This window comes from Pocillopora damicornis, chromosome 13 (genome assembly GCF_964200805.1).
Source record: "Pocillopora damicornis chromosome 13, jaPocDami1.2, whole genome shotgun sequence".
NCBI classification, from domain to species: domain Eukaryota; kingdom Metazoa; phylum Cnidaria; class Anthozoa; order Scleractinia; family Pocilloporidae; genus Pocillopora; species Pocillopora damicornis.
In genome coordinates this window covers 74,942-91,719 of record NC_142682.1, presented here as the reverse complement: position 1 = coordinate 91,719, position 16,778 = coordinate 74,942, and the positions used below count along the sequence as shown (strand labels likewise).

At 39.5% G+C, this 16,778-nt stretch overlaps 2 protein-coding genes across 8 annotated transcripts; both read left to right on the top strand.

Annotated features, from left to right (window-relative positions):
* Positions 1-16: 16 nt before the first annotated feature.
* LOC113676805 (voltage-gated inwardly rectifying potassium channel KCNH6-like) lies at positions 17-4,343 on the top strand. Of its 2 annotated transcripts, XM_089192718.1 has the most exons (8): positions 17-181; positions 535-575; positions 858-1,280; positions 1,525-1,915; positions 2,100-2,299; positions 2,579-2,831; positions 3,059-3,261; positions 3,851-4,343. In XM_089192718.1, the coding sequence occupies exons 2-8, from the start codon at positions 564-566 to the stop codon at positions 4,163-4,165; spliced, it is 1,797 nt and encodes a 598-aa protein (XP_089048844.1). In that variant the 5' UTR covers positions 17-181; positions 535-563; the 3' UTR covers positions 4,166-4,343. The 2 variants fall into 2 exon arrangements, with proteins under 2 accessions (XP_089048844.1, XP_089048843.1); XM_089192717.1 differs by lacking the exons at positions 17-181; positions 535-575 and having other exon boundaries at positions 647-1,280.
* A 539-nt stretch (positions 4,344-4,882) lies between these two features.
* Positions 4,883-16,074, top strand: LOC113676809 (NEDD4-binding protein 2). Of its 6 annotated transcripts, XM_089192707.1 has the most exons (21): positions 4,892-5,213; positions 5,681-6,916; positions 7,448-7,583; positions 7,838-7,900; positions 8,489-8,544; positions 9,431-9,519; positions 9,662-9,738; positions 10,024-10,165; positions 10,946-11,060; positions 11,319-11,939; positions 12,364-12,449; positions 12,730-12,760; positions 12,942-13,108; positions 13,202-13,314; positions 13,400-13,526; positions 13,605-13,641; positions 13,848-14,023; positions 14,501-14,568; positions 14,940-15,034; positions 15,371-15,503; positions 15,729-16,074. In XM_089192707.1, the coding sequence occupies exons 1-21, from the start codon at positions 5,024-5,026 to the stop codon at positions 15,769-15,771; spliced, it is 3,801 nt and encodes a 1,266-aa protein (XP_089048833.1). In that variant the 5' UTR covers positions 4,892-5,023; the 3' UTR covers positions 15,772-16,074. The 6 variants fall into 6 exon arrangements, 5 of the variants coding, with proteins under 5 accessions (XP_027049324.2, XP_027049320.2, XP_089048833.1 ...); XM_027193523.2 differs by having other exon boundaries at positions 4,883-5,213; positions 10,946-11,939; XM_027193521.2 differs by having other exon boundaries at positions 10,024-11,060.
* Positions 16,075-16,778: the final 704 nt, after the last annotated feature.

Sequence of the window (16,778 nt, the reverse complement as noted above, 5' to 3'; positions counted from 1 at the left end):
AGAACGTTTATTTTGTCTGTAGCATTTTCACGCGCGCGCTTGTCTTCGTTATCTCCCTATCGCGCGTTCTGATCACGTTAGTGTAAACTTGCATCTTACGAGTTCGTTATTTTTCTTTCGAAAAAATACCGAAGACATCTGTTTCGAAAGCTTTTCCAGGAAAAAAGATCCCAGAGTTCCGGTAAGAGAGACATCTGACTTTATTGTTCCTGTATTGTTGTTTTCCCATTTGAACTTGTTTCGATCGGTAGAACGAAAACTTGCGTGAAGAGCAAAGACATATGCTATCCTCAAAAAGCTTTCCTCTCCTTTGAATTGGTGAATGGCGATAGTCTGTTACTTTTATAACATTTTCTTTTGCTATGCATTTATCGAGTCGTATCGAAAGTCTTCGGTGTTTCAGTAAACATTGTCGGACGTGACGAAGACAAGTATAGTTTTCATGAAAGTATGTTCCCAAAATTTAACAAGCCAATGCCGTATGACGTCAGTATTGTAGATTTAACACCCGTTCTCATTTCTAACTCAATATAGCAAAGGGGATCTATGCTAAAACAACGATCATGAGATCTGGGGTAGGTATATACACGTGTCCTGTCTTAACTAGTTGCTTTGGCTGAGCTCTACCTGCACAAACTTTCTAAGCTGAAGAAAACAAAAATAGCCTTAGCTTTTGTTGTGAAGTCGGAAAGAAAATGAACCCCAGCTGGCAATACAAAAGTGCGCAATTCTCATCATAGGAAGCCGTATATATGTTTAGTAAAAAGTACCAGGTTAAAGAACCATTCAGACTTAATCTTATTGCTTCTTGGCTGCCTCCAGTATCTAAACATACTTATGCTTTTTTGTCACCACAGAGAATATACAGCAAGTCATACGAGGCTAATAACTCACCTTACAAAAACAAAACGTGCCTGATACGTCATGATTCCCTCTTCAAGGCCGTGTGGGACTGGGTCATCCTTTTTTTTGTCATTTACACCACAATTGAGATCCCTTTCGATGTAACGTTCCTGAGACCGAGTCAGACTGGTGCTAGTACCTCTCGTTTTGGCGCCTTAATGGCTCTCTCCCCGATAGTAGCCACGAACGTTTTCGCAGATTTTCTCTTTATAATCGATATTCCGATCAATTTTCGAAGTGCATCTATCAAAAGGCATTCCGAAGCGATTATTAGTGACCCCAAAGAGATCGCAGTTCTTTACCTCAAGTCATGGTTTATTGTGGATTTTGTGTCAGCTATTCCGTTCGAGTTCTTAGTTGATCCTCAGCAGGAGGGGGTGAGTAAATCTTTGATCAACACATATTCCATAGTTCGTCAGGTAATGACGCCATGGAGTTAGATTCTGATCACAGCGTCTATAACTGAAACAACTTGCAGCAAGTAACACCGAGTAATTGGCAATTTGTAGGTTTTCTTTGATATTTGATAATTTCCCAGTGTTTATTTCACTTCTTATTAAAAAATAAGTCCTTGTTCATATCTATGGAAAGCGAAATTATTTATTGTAATATTTGTTCCAGGCCACCACACTCATGGGTTTGTTAAAGACCGCGCGGCTCTTGCGCCTGGTGCGGGTGACGCGAAAATTGGACCGTTATTCGGAGTATGGTTTAGCTGTCATTCTGCTACTCACATGTCTGTTCATGCTTGTTGCTCATTGGCTAGCTTGTATATGGCATGCTATTGGAGCGTCTGAGGCACAAACTGAAATTGGCTGGCTAGCTTTACTCGCCAAAAACACCAACAAACCAATAAATCAGTCTATTCCAACAAGTGGACCAAGCCTTGAGACTAGGTACCTCACTTCTCTATATTTTACTCTGAGCAGTATAACCAGTGTGGGGTTTGGAAACGTTGCTCCAACTACGAACAATGAGAGGATTTTTTCCATCATCGTGATGCTTATGGGAGGTGAGCGATTTTGACTATACTATGCGGTTACGGGTTTTTTTTTCCATGTGTCCACCACTAGCATCATTAAATCTATTCGCTTTCAAGACGATGACTCGCTGATGATGAGAGTCCCTTTAAAACAGGGTTTAGACACTGTTGATGGAATTTTTGATAGAAGATTACTTTATTTTATTACATTAAGCCCTGATGTACGCCTCCATATTTGGTAATTTGACGGTGATTATCCAGAGGTTGTACCTTCAGAATTTTAAGCAGCACGAAGGCCTTCGACTCGTCCGGAACTTTGTGCGCTTCTACGAGATACCACAAGCTCTGCGGGAAGATCTTGAGAAGCACGTGATAAATGACGCTTGTGCAATGACAATGTCGGATATCAATGAGGTAAGTTTTTCAATTACTTTTATTTGACTCACATTTCTCCCACCTTCCCTCCAAAGCGGTTCCTTCATTTTAAGTAGGCGATTCCACATTATCATTGCCTTCTTGCTTTTAAAATAAGTTTGAAAACTTTCGCATTCTAAACGAGTATGGATAAAGGATGTTTTACAGTTTTCTGCGGAGTGGAGCTTTAAGGACTTATTATGCACGTAGATAATTATATCCTGATATCATGAGATAATAATGTCGTGCTGATATACAGTTTGTTCATCTTTGCCGAAGGTACTGAGCTTGTTCCCAGACAGTCTCCAAAATGACATCTGTCTTCATATCCATGGTAAACTGTTCAAGGAGAATTCTGCCTTCCGCGCTGCCGTTCTTAGCTGTAAGCGTTCGCTCGCCTCAAAGTTGAAGATTCAGCATTTTTTACCACGTCAGTACGTCATCAAACAAGGAGATGAGATGAACAAGGTTTTTTTTGTCGTAAAAGGAATTGTTCACGTGACGCTGGATGAGAAGATAATTCTTGCCCTTGGTAAGGAAATTTAAGAGCTGTGTACTTGGCGTGAGTGGACCATATTGTCAGTTCAAATATCTTCCTTGCAAACTGTTTCGAAATCAGTTATATGGGCATTCAGGGATTATACAACTTGAACAAAATCTACGTGGCACATTGTTATATCCTCTTTTTAAATCTTGTTGTGTCAGCATATACCCCAAGCCGCGTGCGTAATTTATTGATTTAAGTCTTTTTATACCTAGGGAGGGGTGATACAATCTACAGCGAAGACAAATCCTCAGAAATCAAAGCACGGGCTGTTGCCAATGTGACCGTACAGACCCCCTCTGACATTCATTACATCGAATGGAGCGATCTGACAGCCATTTTCAAAATGTATCCTGTATTTAGAGAAGACTTCTTGGCAAGGATGGTCTTTGCATATCAAATTGGACATCACAAGAAAGTGTGTTTAATTTAAATGTGATGGGGCATTTAATGGCTCCATTAACTAAAACTTTCCGTGCATAATACACGCTTTCCTTCAAGGGACGTCTGTTTAGTATAATTTTCGCACTTAACCGGGAGAGGGCGGGGTAAATTGTACTTATTCTTATTCCTAAGCGGACAGAGGCTCTGTCAGAGTGAAGAGTCTTCCGCAAGAATACAACACAGTACGCAATTAAAACTGAAAAAATTTAAATTCAAAGTTCGCTTGTAAAGAATACCGACAGGATACAATTAGTGCTCATTAATGTGCTTTAAGGAGCCTTAAGGACACATAGATATATATTTAGAAGAAATCATACCCTGAATTGTTCAACGCACCCATGTGAACAATTTTACACTGAGGGGAAAAGCTTGAGGGTGACACTGGTCTCTATGATAATATCTATAGTCATACGATTCAAAACTAGGAAACATCACTGTAATCGGACGAAAACAAATTGACAATCCACAAGTCATGAATCACAACTCATTGAGGAAGAAAACAGAGGTCGGGAGAGAATTTTCTGTTCAGCCTCTGAGGAATTGCTCCTTATTGTGTTTTCCAGGAGGAGGAAGAGGTAGAACTGTTCGAAGACTTCGGAGAAGGATCTTCAAGGAGACTGGAACCCAGTGCAGAAACATATCCTAAGACAGATGTAGAATCTCCAAATCCGAAGGAAGACATGAGTAGTCTAATGGTTCGACCGTCTCCAAGTTCAAATGAAGTGAAAGATGTTCAAGAAAACTTGAAGGTCATCGACCAAAGACTCTTACATATGGAAAGACAGCTGTCAATAGTAATACCTCTGCTGAACAAGATATCAGAAGTAAAGAGGGGTGGTACGGGAAATAAACTACTAGGCGCAGGGGGGGAGGAATGAAAATAATACTTTGTTTAATTTGTCAGTCACATTTTCACTCCGTCAAAGTAACCGGCTCATGGAGTTAGGCATGAAGACGCTCCCAAGACCCATATTCCATAACTTAACGTGGTCGTGCTGGTGATGTAGTCCTAAAAGATGAATAAAAGATGAATACTGCGTACTTTTCTATTGCAAATGTGTCTCCATCTTTCCTCAAATGGTTCTCATTACAGTAAGAGCTTCACTTTTCCTAATCCCATTGAATCATTTCCCACTACAGAACTCTTCCCCAATGTGGCTGTGGTGTTTGAAATGTCTCTAAAGTGCGTTTCATCTCCTTGTTTGATTACGTGCTGACGTGGTAAAAAATGCTGAATCTTCAACTTTGAGGCGAGCGAACGCTTAAAGCTAAGAACGGCAGCGCGGAAGGCAGAATTCTCCTTGAACAGTTTACCATGGATATGAAGACAGATGTCATTTTGGAGACTGTCTGGGAACAAGCTCAGTACCTTCGGCAAAGATGAACAAGAGTGCGAAGGGAAAAGCAACGGAAGCCATGGGTAGCCGGTGCAGGCATATTCCGCTCTGTTCCTTACGTTTCTAAAGGAGGCATTCCCACCAGAACCACCGAAAAAACTGAAATTACACAATTAATTGAGAGTTTTTCGAACAAAGTAAATTTTCGTCCGCAAAGAGCACCTTTTCAAAGAAATCCACGTGACCGGAAGTTGAAAAGGGTGCAAATTCCAAACAGTGTTGTTTATTTCAAATATGGCCACTGTGCACCGTCGTCATCAGCTTCCATATTGATTTTGGTTGAGTTAGGAAATAATGAAGAACATACCAGGGTCATTTACCTTAACGTAACATTTCAAAATGCCTAGGAGAAGAAATCAAAGTCCAGATGCCCCATCCTCAGGGAAAGATTCGACAGAAAAAGTACCGAAAGATAACGACGTTCAGCTGAGATGGCGAGAGAACACGCTTTTCGAACTGCAGAATATGTTTTCCGGTTCAATAGATCCTGGAGTTGTTCAGCTGGTACTTTCAGAGAGTGATTATAATGGTTGGTATTTGTTTGTGCTGTTAATATTTTACAACCACGTAAACTTACAGAGTGATTTCGCTTTCTAACGTTTCGTTCAGCGAGCAAGGCTCGGATATCTTGGTTGGCAATAATACTTGTCTATTATTCGATCCAGTCCGTTTCAATCGACAATTCCAGTTCTATTTCATCTTTTGGGAAATTTTCTGAATGAAAAATTACAGGATGAATGGAAAGAGAGATTTTCACCGCAGAATTTTGTCGAGAAGGGGGTGAGGGGTTCTTGATTCAAGGAAACGTGACACTCAGATACAGCTTTTCAGGGGCTTTGCCCTGCAGGAAAGGGAGGAAAGTCGCTTATCTTGAAGGGAAATCGAATTGCCTTGATGATAGGACAGGATCTTTTAAAAGCTCTTGAGTATAAAATCACAACAATCATGTAGGTAAGCACATCTAGTTTGAGTTAAAATTAAATACTGTTTTTGTAGTAAATGATGCTGTGGAGAAGCTTTTTGTCCTAAGTGGAATTGAGCAAGGACAGACAGAAAGCCAAGCAATTCCAGACAGTCGCCCTTCTAAATCATCATTGGAAAATCAGAAACCTAATTATCAACATGGTATATCAAATGCTGGTCGGGTAGCCCATAAAGTTGACTCCCAGTTTAAAGGAATTCAGGCTGGAGCTTCTTCTGACAATTCCAGTTTGTCAGTTATTAAAAGCAGTTTTACACAGACATCAAAAGGAAAAATAGCACTTTTATCACAAAATAGCACAAGTGATGGTCATCATCAAGGAGAAGTTCCAAGGTCTTTGCCACATTATAAGCCAACATCAGGTGTGTCATATGGTGCAGATAGAACAGTGTCACCTGAAGGAGTGTTGCCTCATGTAGGCACTGACAATACAAGCTCTGTTACATCATCAGGCTTACCAGATTTTCCTGATTATGTTGCCCTGCAATTTAACACTTTAACAAACCAGGCAAATACTCCCTATGTTGAGCTGTTGTCTTCTCAAAAACCTACAATTCACCAAAGAGATATGCAAAGTGAAGATTTAGAACCACCTGCTGGTCCTGACCATTGTGAACATAGTAAACCAAAAACTATTAACCTACCTATCCATGATCAGGAACTTAAAGGAAACTTAGAGTCATACAACAAACAAGTAATATCTGGAAGCAGTAGCACAGAGCAAACAAAAAAAATACCTCTGGGTTGCAGTGAAAAGAAACCATTAGATTTTGAATTCAGCAGAAAAGAACAACAAGTTGAAAGCTCATCTGCAACAGATAGAAGTGACAACACCAATCCTCGAGTGTCATGCAATGAAGGTCAGAGGACTTCAAATGATCACAACTGTAACTATAACCATTTAAATTTCTATCAAAACACCTCAAAGACATCTCTGAAGCATAATGATGATACACCTCAGTTGCAACACAGAACAAATACTGTCCAACAACTACGACTTCATCACAATGAAAACAGTAAGTCAAAAGAAACAATGTCTCAACCACCAGCCATTCAAAGACAAATTTACCCATATCTACGACCTCAAGGGTTCAGTCAAACATCAAATGTCTCTCAACAAAGATTTCCCATTATGCCAGTAGTACCAGCTGTATGGCATCCAGGCCTACTGACTCAAAGATTTCCAGGACATGTTCCAACCCAATACCTTCAAGGGCCACTCTCAACAAATCCTTGCTTTTCATTCGGAGGTTTGTTATATCTGATAGAAACAAGCTCTTACATGGTAGTTGTCAGTTTTATGAAGAAAATTAGTTCCTATGACATAATTATTATTTTATATTATGTATGGTCCTTGTACATTATTGAATTCCATTTTAAGGCTAAAATATGGAAATCATTCAAAGCCTTCAATCTGAAACTTGCAAATCAAGGGACAGTCAAACAGTTGTGATATGTGGGGTCATGCCACATGATGTGAGCTTTCTTCTCTAGCAGAAGTGTTGTTTGAACATACATAGAAAATTGGTTGGATGTTTTGTTTTATGTCCAAATGGCTGATTTGTTGAAGGGTGAATTACAAGTTGACATTTCTTTTGGTTAGTGTTGGTGGCTATATCATGTTCAATATGTTCGGAGTGATCGTACTTTTTTCTGAAATTATTTTGATCTTCACCTCTGGTGTATAATGTGAGATCACAGAAAGAAGCAAATTCATTTTCAAGTTTTGGAAATTCTTCTAAACACTGAGGTACTTAAATCAACCTGTTCATTTTTTTCAGCACCCCACATGGCTGCTGTAACAAGACCAGTCAGACATGGGTTTGGTGTAAGGGGCTCGATGTCACCACCAACTAAGCAGAAAGTGCTCATCCTTATGAGAGGATTACCAGGAAGCGGAAAGACCTTCCTTGCACAGTTAATATTGAAAATAAAAACCCCAAAGTCAATTCATCTATAGTGTAGTTCTGTTTAAATCTAAATTATTCTTTTGAAAGAGGTTCCTTGAGGCCATCCTTGTAAAACTTATTTTGTGATTTTAAAATGTATTCTTAGAATTAAACAAGTATATTTACTTGTATCATGAACATTTATACATGTAAGCATAAAGTGATGACAGAGGATACATTTGCCATGATTACAAAATCTTATGAAGTTTGTTTTTCTTGCAGAAAGCTCAAAGGGCGTGATGGTGTTGTGCTCTCAACAGATGACTACTTTTATAGAAATCAGCGGTAGTTAACTCGTCAAGCTACTGAAACATTAGGAAAACAATTGAAAAATAATCTTTAGATAGTGTAACTTACTTTAATCTTGCACTGCCTCCCTTTTTCCAGAAATAAAGCTAAAGAGTCCAAAAGATGACTTGGTTTGTTTCATGAGATGAGTTTTTTAGTTGTCACGGTTCACGTTAGTGGGAAGCAAACATACATATAAATGAACATGAATGGCAAAAAAATTTGACACATGCTTGGAACATTGTAGACTGCTTTTATTATTTCACAATACTTTCCCTCACCCCAGTTGATACTGAGTTAAAAAAAAGACAGATATGGCAACTGGCTTACTAAGGTGTGAGAGATGATAATGGCTTTCATGGAAAGAAAATAATGAGCCACATGATAACATTACAACAATCACTCTGTATTATTGTTGTTAGGTGCCACTGTTCTTTTAACAGAAAAAATGAGCATGTGTCATGATCTTTTTGATTAATACAAGTGGTACTTAGAACTTTGATTGATTTATTTCCACGTTATTATGGTCTCATAGTTCAAGTGGGAGGGTTTTTATTTCTAACCCTTACACTTGACCCTTTTTAGATATAAATTTGATGCTAGCTCCCTTGAAGAGGCACATGAGTGGAATCAATCCAGAGGTATTTCCCACAAAAATATTTTTTGATGAAATAAAAAATGATTGTACTGCATCTGTTTAGTAAACCCTGCTCCCACTTTTGCGGTATCAATATATTGTGTGTCATGCAAACCCCTCATGACTCAAAGTAATTCAAACTTCTTTTTCTTGCTGTGTATGGAAGCATAGTACTTCTGTTGGGACTATCAAAATTTCACCACACAGTTGTTACCTCAAGGCAAAGACAACTTTATGAACGTCTACATTTGGATATGCATGGAAAATCAAAGAAGAAGCTGTTAATTGGACCATTGAACTTGTGAAATAATTTGTCGAGCAGTAAATGTGAAGATCAGACATAGTTTGATGCTACTCCAATCAACATTACCACCAGCGCCCACATTCCTCTAAATAGTGATCTGGTGGCTTACTATCTGATTTACATCCCTTCAGAAAAAAAATGCAGCAAACTAGTGAGCATATAAAAGGACCTCTTGTTGCACCAATTAGATCACCCCTGATGAAAGCACTTGACAGGAGTGTCGAAACGTTGGGTCTATGAATTGTAACTTCTCAGTTACATTGATTAGATTTTTTAACCCAGCAGAGTAGCATCAAACCATGTCTGATTGTCCACTTGGTTGCCTTGTGAACTTTAAGTGTGAAGATTTCAACATTAATAACAATAGGTAATTTCGACCGTTAGCCCTTCGTCAGAGCAATCAAATTACTCTAACGAAGGGCTTAGGCTAGAACCGTCGGCTTTTAAACTCTTTACGGTGGTCTATATACGTTTTCAACTCAGCTGTTACCACTAAATTGCCTGTTATACTCTCCCACTGACGCAGCACCACAGTTTCTTTAGAAACTTACCCCCTTTATTAATAATAATAACTTTCTTCCTGCAGCTAAAACTGCTATGGAGTCACAACAATCCCCACTGATCATTGACAACACCAATACACAGTCGTGGGAGATGAAACCTTATATTTCTATGGTAGGTATTGTCTTGTTCTGTTGGTAGACCCTGTCATAGCATCTATGCCTAAAGACATAATTGTAATAAGTATTTAAAAGTTCAATACTTTGATTTCCAGGTTTAAAATTTGATTTATTCTCGCTTGATGACTCTCTCGTAGGCAGTTAAGTATGGCTACCACATCAAAATTGTTGAACCTAACACTCCATGGAAATGGGATGTGAAAGAACTGGTCAGGTGGGTGGAAATATCATCGCTTTTTCTGGTTTGTTAACATTGTACTTTTAGTTTAGTTGAGGAGTGCATACTGCTATCTCACAGTAACTCTCTCCAGGCTCTTTCCTTCAAGGGCCAGAAATTGGACCAACCTTACGAAATACTGGCTGAGTAGAAATGGTGTCCAGTCAGTGTAAGAAGACTGAATTACTTTTACAAAGTTCACTTCTACAATATCCGGCAGCTGTTTGATAAGGTCTGCTCCTGTAAAAAAAAATGATTCTACTCTAATTTTTTTCCCTTAAGACGGAACCAACATGGAGTGACTTATGCGGCGATTACAAGAATGAAAGAACGTTATGAACATAACCTCTCTGTGGAAACCTTAAAGAAATCTGAGAGACATAATGACGCAAGGAAGACTGAGGACGAACTTGAGACTAAAAAGGTAACTGATATAAAAAGCTACAGCGGTGGCCCCAGGTCACAAACTTCCTCTATACAAACAGGTTCTGCTGACTTGATTACGAGTCCAACGGAGGGCTGTAGAGTCTCCTCAGGTAAAAGAACTGCTTCAAAACAGGAAAAGAGCGGAAATATAAGCTCTCCCAAGGTCACAGAATGCACAAACACACCCTCGGTAGGTGATGGGATTCATGGGCATATGGGGTTAAGCACGAGAGGGTTCGATCGGCCTGAGGAAACTGATTGCAAATCAAAAACTGGAGGGAGTAAAAAAAGTGAATGTAATTCTAAAATTCGTGGGATTGATAACGGTGAATTTGGAGAAGGAGCACATGCTTTGATTTCAAGTTTTAGTCCTAAGCCACAACGAGCCCCAAGGATGAGAATTAAGAGGTCACCAAATACTCAACAGTCTGTCACCACAAAGTTGTCGTCACTTGATTATAAAGGTGACAAAAGCGATAAACTCCGTGGGACCTTTACGTCGCATGAAAATCACGAGATAATCCACGAGATTGAAAAGTCTAGAGAGGGGATTTCACCCAAAAACCTCAGTGCGGTATCATGTGTTGAAAAGTTATCAGCACTCGCATCCTTGGCTTACACTCGAACGTCTCCTCCACCTGACCATTTAGATGGAACTCTTGAAAAAAGCCGGCCTGGCGTAGAAACGGTGGAAGAGTCACGGTCATCACCCTCCCCTTTCTTAGACAGTTCGTTTATTAGTCAAACTTCTCCTGAAGAAAATGGGCATCATTTTCAGTGTGTTGACGAAGAACAAGAAAACGATGAACGCGCTTGCGAGACGTGCACAGGAGAAGCCAGTAAGGAAGTGCATATTACATCAATGGTCAATTGTGACGAATATCTTGAAAGTGGTAAGTCTCTGCCCCTCAAAAATATCCTTGACGGTGACGCGATTCTCAGAGGTGAAAATGACGCGCAAATTGGAGAACCCTCGGAGAGCAAATATTTCCCTACACCACCACCCCTGTCGGAAATTCTGGCCTCGGCCTCGAGAACGAGGTCGAAGAGTCGTTCAAAATCTACAAGCGAGCCACTGCAGCTTGTTACAGACAACGCGAACCCGCTGCAGGAAAATGGTAATCATCTGTATTCTGAACCAAATCTTACAGAAAAGGCGTTGGAACATGAGGTTTGTGATGGAAATCCGGATCCAAAAGACAGAACATTCGATGAAGATGTTTCAACTAGTAAACAGAGCCAGTCTAACCTACCTTACTTGCTAAATCCACTACAGCCGAGCTCATCTGAGAACTCACAGAATCAGCGGCATGCTGGGCTGGAGTTTTTGAAAACATGTTTCCCGGATGTGGACTGTGATTTAATGAATGCAATTTTGACCGCGAAGGGTGGTGATCTAACGAAAGTGGTTGACGAATTACTCATGCGTTCTAAAGCTCCCTCGGCTGAGTTATCGACATTTCCAGCAGATTCACTTTACTTTGCCTCGCAGCAAGAAATCTTTGACTCTCCGAGCCGTGTGGCGCAGAAATCTTCGAGTCCAACCGAAGAAACAGTAAATGCCGCTAGTGCACCTCAAACACAAAGCAATGTTGGCGGTGAAAACAACAAACTCGCTGGTGAACTGTCCTCACAAATGTATTTAGCACCAAAGGTATCATCTCAAGCTCAGTCTCCACGTTCAAACACAACTTTTCAGCTGACCCTTGAGCCTGCAGTTGCCTTGCACCTGATTGAGCTGTTTGGTCCGTTTGCTGGAGTTGACTTTCAAGGTCTGTGGCAAGACTACCTTTCAATCTTATTATTATTATTTTTTAATTTCTATCCTTTAGGGAGATATCTCTTCGTTGTGTTTAGTAGAGTAGCATCGTGTTGTATCGAGGACACAGTACATTGGAAGACTTTGAAAGAAGTCTAAAGTGAGTAGTTGGAAAGGAGACTTAAAACACTTGACATTTTTTTCATGTAAATGAGTTGAAAAGAGACTCAAAGCTACCTTGAGCTGTTGAATAGTTTACTTCAGTATTTTGCTTAGTTTTGATTCTGTTCCTATGTCTTCGTTACCGATATGGAATCTGCAGTATCGGTTACGAATACTTTCACCCCAAAGAAAAGAGCTTAATTCAGCTATTGTAAATGTAAAAGTAACTCTGACTACAACTAATTTGCTTCTGATTTTTTATTTCCATTTGGCAGACAATATTAGTAGAGAAGATTTAGTCATAGCTGTAGACTGCTCGTTAGCAAGACAGCTGTACAAAAAGTGGGAGCATACTATTCAGGTATGTGCTGAAATGCTGCCAAATCGTTTTTGCCTTTCTTTAATGTTTAAAGCCTTCGAGCTGAATATCGTCCAGAAATTTGCTACTATTAACGCCTAACATGTGAGCACTATGTAAGTTACACGTTCAGAAGCAATTACTCAAATATTGAGTAAAAAACTGTTCATTTTTCATTACATCACATTCACTCTCATCACCGGTATTAGTCATTTGATAGCCATTTGTAAACTGTGCAAATGTGCTTTATGTTTTTTAAGTATCAAAGTTTTTGTCATTTTAGACAAGAAAGGGGATACCTGTTGCTGGCTTAGGTAAGAAGAACAATTGTTAGTTTTAGCGTGTTTTTTCTACGATAAAGAACGAGTCCTGCTGAACGTGACACGATGAAATATGATACTTAAGCGTTCGGAAGTTCACTTCTAATGATGATCGATTTTCTTTCAATCACTTTTTTATTGTATTCAAAAGTAAATTATTTTATGGACTCTTTAGGATGTAAACAGAGGGCGAAAGGGAAACCAACCGTTAACAACCAGTTGGATAGAGATCAGATCCCCGACATTCAGCAGTCAACTCCTCGTTTCCCCACAGAACCTCAAGCAACAGGAACCTTGAGAGAGATAATGGATGAACAACTGGCTGTGGAACTCAGCAGAAATGTAGGTGTGCGTTTTATGACCAATTCAAAGTTAAATTCAGTCGTTTCTGGTTCCCGCCAGCCTTGTAATTAGTTGATTTTTCTTGTGACTAAGCTGCCTAATGTGACTGAGCAAGATATGGCAACGAAACTAAAGAAGCAGAAGCTTTTTGAAATGTTCCCTGGCGTAGATCCTGTAGCATTGGAGGAAGTCTTTCAAGCAAATGGGTATGATTTTTGTGCGCTTTTCAACCAACTTTCAGAAATAGTCAGCTATGTCAGGTTAATGAAGAAATCTCTTTTATTTTCACAGGTTTGAATTGGCTCCATCAGTAGAAGCTGTGAAAGCGTCTTGTAATTTGTCTGGTCAAGACGCTCCTACCACTGTTATTGCATCAGGGTTTAGCGGCCGGTTTGTTGATAAAAAAGCGACAAAAGAGGTACAACTTATCATTTGTTACATGTGGTATCCCGATTACGAATTGTCGCGACTTCTATCTCGATTTTCTTTTTGCCAGGAAAGGGCTGAAGACTGGAGCTGGTTAGACTTGGACGGTGAGGGATTTCAATCGATTTTGGAGCTCATTTGGTCGCTCTGATAGGTTCCGATGTTATAGAGTTGCTTTGAATTTACTATACAAACAAGCACCCTACTAGTATAAAATTCTGTGAACCGATGTGCAAGACTTTTGAACGTATCAAATTTTAGTTGCGTCAGAATTTCGCCTTTTTCACGTTTGTGCGGATATTTGTGTTTTCAGTGCCTTCTCGGCCAAACTCGGACGTACCCTCCTTCCAGACTCTTGAGGATCCAAGCTACCTGGATTACCGCGCTGAAGCATTTCAACATTACAATTTAAGGGATGAGTGTTTTAAGAAAGCTGCACTGGCCTTCTCCAAGAAACAAGGGCAGCTGGCACAGTTTTATGCCCAGCAGGTATGTGCGGATGCCGCCAAAACAACCACAACAACCAAAACACAAAGAAAGCTATAGTGTCACCACCAACTAAAAATAACAAATAAGATTATATCTCCATCATAAATCGATATGCTCAGTTGATGCCTATTTAGAACTTAAATGAATTTCGTGTTGCTCTTTTGGCGGGGTCCTTAGCAGCCATACGTTTTCCTTTGACTGGCGAAACAGCCTCCAAAAAACACCTTAAAAGACGCACGTGCTCTTCCCCTTCTACCACAGTTACACTTAGGATATCATCAAAAACATCGAACTCAAAGTTTGGTAGCAATCAAAACTCAACAAACTGCCACATTGTGAAAAAAATCTGTTAGTTCCACAGCTAAGTAAATATTACTTATAATCAATTTCTGGGTCTTTGAGAGGAAAACACGATCGCCCATAAACACGGCTAATATAATTTTGTTTGCTCTTTTTTCTTTCTCTCTATCATTGCAGGGTCACTTGCACACCGAGAAAATAAAAGAAGCCAATGCACGTGCAGCAGCATTAATTCTGGATCAAAAGTAAGATAAACATGTTAAACACACCGGCATATTTCTTATATTCACATGCTACTGAGAAATTTGGTGTTGTTTGCTCCTCCACTGTCATATTGCCATCATAGACATCGGAAGGATGTCAGCGCAGCGGATCAGAGAAAAAAAGAGAGCAATTGTGCGTAATCTTAGACGTGTCTTAGTATAATCATATCTGACAGGAAGCCCACCCTTGTTTTTTTTTTTTTTTTATTGTTCTTTAAAAAAATGACTTCTTGTGACTCTTTTGGGAAGCTAGGGTTGGATGAAGAACAAATATTTTGGCAAGATTCTCAGAAGGCATATTTGGTCGGCATATCACATAATGTGGTACATTTTGCCTTTCTTTTTTACTTCAGGAATGAGTTGACGGACGATAACACCATTGATTTACATGGTTTGCACGTTACAGAGGCCATAGAAGCTCTTGAAAACATGTTGAGCGAACGGATTGGTACGTTTTCAAAGGAAATGTGAAGTTGATTCAGTGCCAAGAAAACTTACTATGCCTCTTACATTTAATGACATGGTCATTTTGTTTAGGCGGCACTGTTATAGTGGTTGCTTTGACTCTGGTTATATATTCGCCTAAAAGAATATATTCTTATAATGTTCGATAATATGATCGTATTTCAAGAAAGCCAGGTGGAAGTGCGGTTTGCTATCGAAATCTTCTGACGCACAAAAAAGCGTTAAAATAGATCAACTGATGATAATGTTCGTTTTTGTAGTTGTATAGTGACTCAAGCCGTCTACCGAGAGACAAAGACATTTTTGCCTTTTTCTTTAGACTCTTGTAGTAGTCTGGCCAGGAAAGGTTGCAAGTTCCTCAATGTTGTAACAGGAAGAGGAAATCACAGTCGCGGTGGTAAAGCCCGAATAAAACCTGCCATCATTGAGTATCTCAAAAAACACAACTACAGGTAGGAAGACTTGGTTTAAAGCCCGTAGTTGTGCCTTGGTAGCTTGGTCTTCAATTTTCTTCTGAACAAGACATGCAAGGGAAGGGGTGGGAACTAAGTTGTTGTAAGAATGTTTCCTTTTTTTTCCCAATAAGGTTCAAAACAGGATGTGAGGGGGGGGGGACTGCTTTAATGCTACATAGGGCTTGATTTAACCTTAACTGATGTTTCTTTCTACCTTTAAAGGTTTACCGAACCACACCCTGGTCTTGTTAAAGTTTTCCTGTAGCTGCCAAGTTTTTTACCGAGCTGACACGACTGGACGTAACTATACTTAAAAGCTTCATGTAAGAACCTTGCAGGCAAGGGACTTAAGTTCAGGTTATCCTCTTTTATTCGCTCGAGAATTCTTTTCTTAGGAATGAAAGATAGAAGATAGAAAATGAAGATGGAATTTGTCAATTTTAAATATCTGTAATTTCAACAATCACACAGATACTTGGTCTATGTGCAATATATAAAAAAAAGCAAAATAATGTAGTGTTCGTGTGTAATAAATTATATTTTCATGAGTCTCTCTTATGAATAAAAAGTAAGCGTTCTGATTTGTGCTAAGCGAGAGGTAACTCGTGCAAGGGAAAGCCGCCTTCTGTGTTACGTGACTTGTGTTTCATATTGCCTCGCGGGTAACTAGAAAGTTCATTGTCACGTGTTCTTTGAAGTATGTGTCTCAAAAGGTGGATGAATCGACAAAATTTATGTCAAAATTTTTTGTGAAGTGACCTCTTACGATCCCTCGGTGTTCTTTGCAGTTTATGCGCCACAATGTCTTATCAATATCTGTGCAGAGTGTTCATTCTAACTTGAAATTTGCACTAAGAACATGGAACTTTGTGAAATGTGATTCTTTAATGACTTGAGTATAAAAAACAGATGTGCTTGGTCGTTTAAAGAGAAAAATTTCCCTTTGTTACCGGCCAATCTTTATGAATTTGCTTGGTGAAGAAGTTTCTGTTTAACTCGACATTACTTTTTATTTCCGTTCAATCGAAAGCTACGAAACCGTCATAAACTCGTGTGGGCTGAAAACGCGTAGGCGTGGTAGAATTTAATGGCTTTCCGGATTGCCATGTTTCAGGAAACTCAGAGTTTTTCATTATCCAAAATTCGCTACCCTTTCCTTTGTTTACCATTTTTTCGGTGGTTGTTATTCTTCGTCTTTAATGATTACACAGTTGTAGTCTATGATATGACGTCATTGCGATAACTATCCGGGTACAACCTGTAGTAGGTTTG

Bases quoted from the DNA above. Each gene is read 5' to 3' on its own strand.
- LOC113676805 (XM_089192717.1), top strand. From the start codon at position 753: ATGTTTAGTAAAAAGTACCAGGTTAAAGAACCATTCAGACTTAATCTT. The intron at 1,281-1,524 runs GTGAGTAAATCT...TATTTGTTCCAG, and splicing joins TTGATCCTCAGCAGGAGGGG to GCCACCACACTCATGGGTTT. The intron at 2,300-2,578 runs GTAAGTTTTTCA...TCTTTGCCGAAG, and splicing joins CAATGTCGGATATCAATGAG to GTACTGAGCTTGTTCCCAGA.
- LOC113676809 (XM_089192706.1), top strand. From the start codon at position 5,024: ATGCCTAGGAGAAGAAATCAAAGTCCAGATGCCCCATCCTCAGGGAAA. The intron at 7,901-8,488 runs GTAGTTAACTCG...GACCCTTTTTAG, and splicing joins TACTTTTATAGAAATCAGCG to ATATAAATTTGATGCTAGCT. The intron at 12,450-12,729 runs GTATGTGCTGAA...TTGTCATTTTAG, and splicing joins AGTGGGAGCATACTATTCAG to ACAAGAAAGGGGATACCTGT.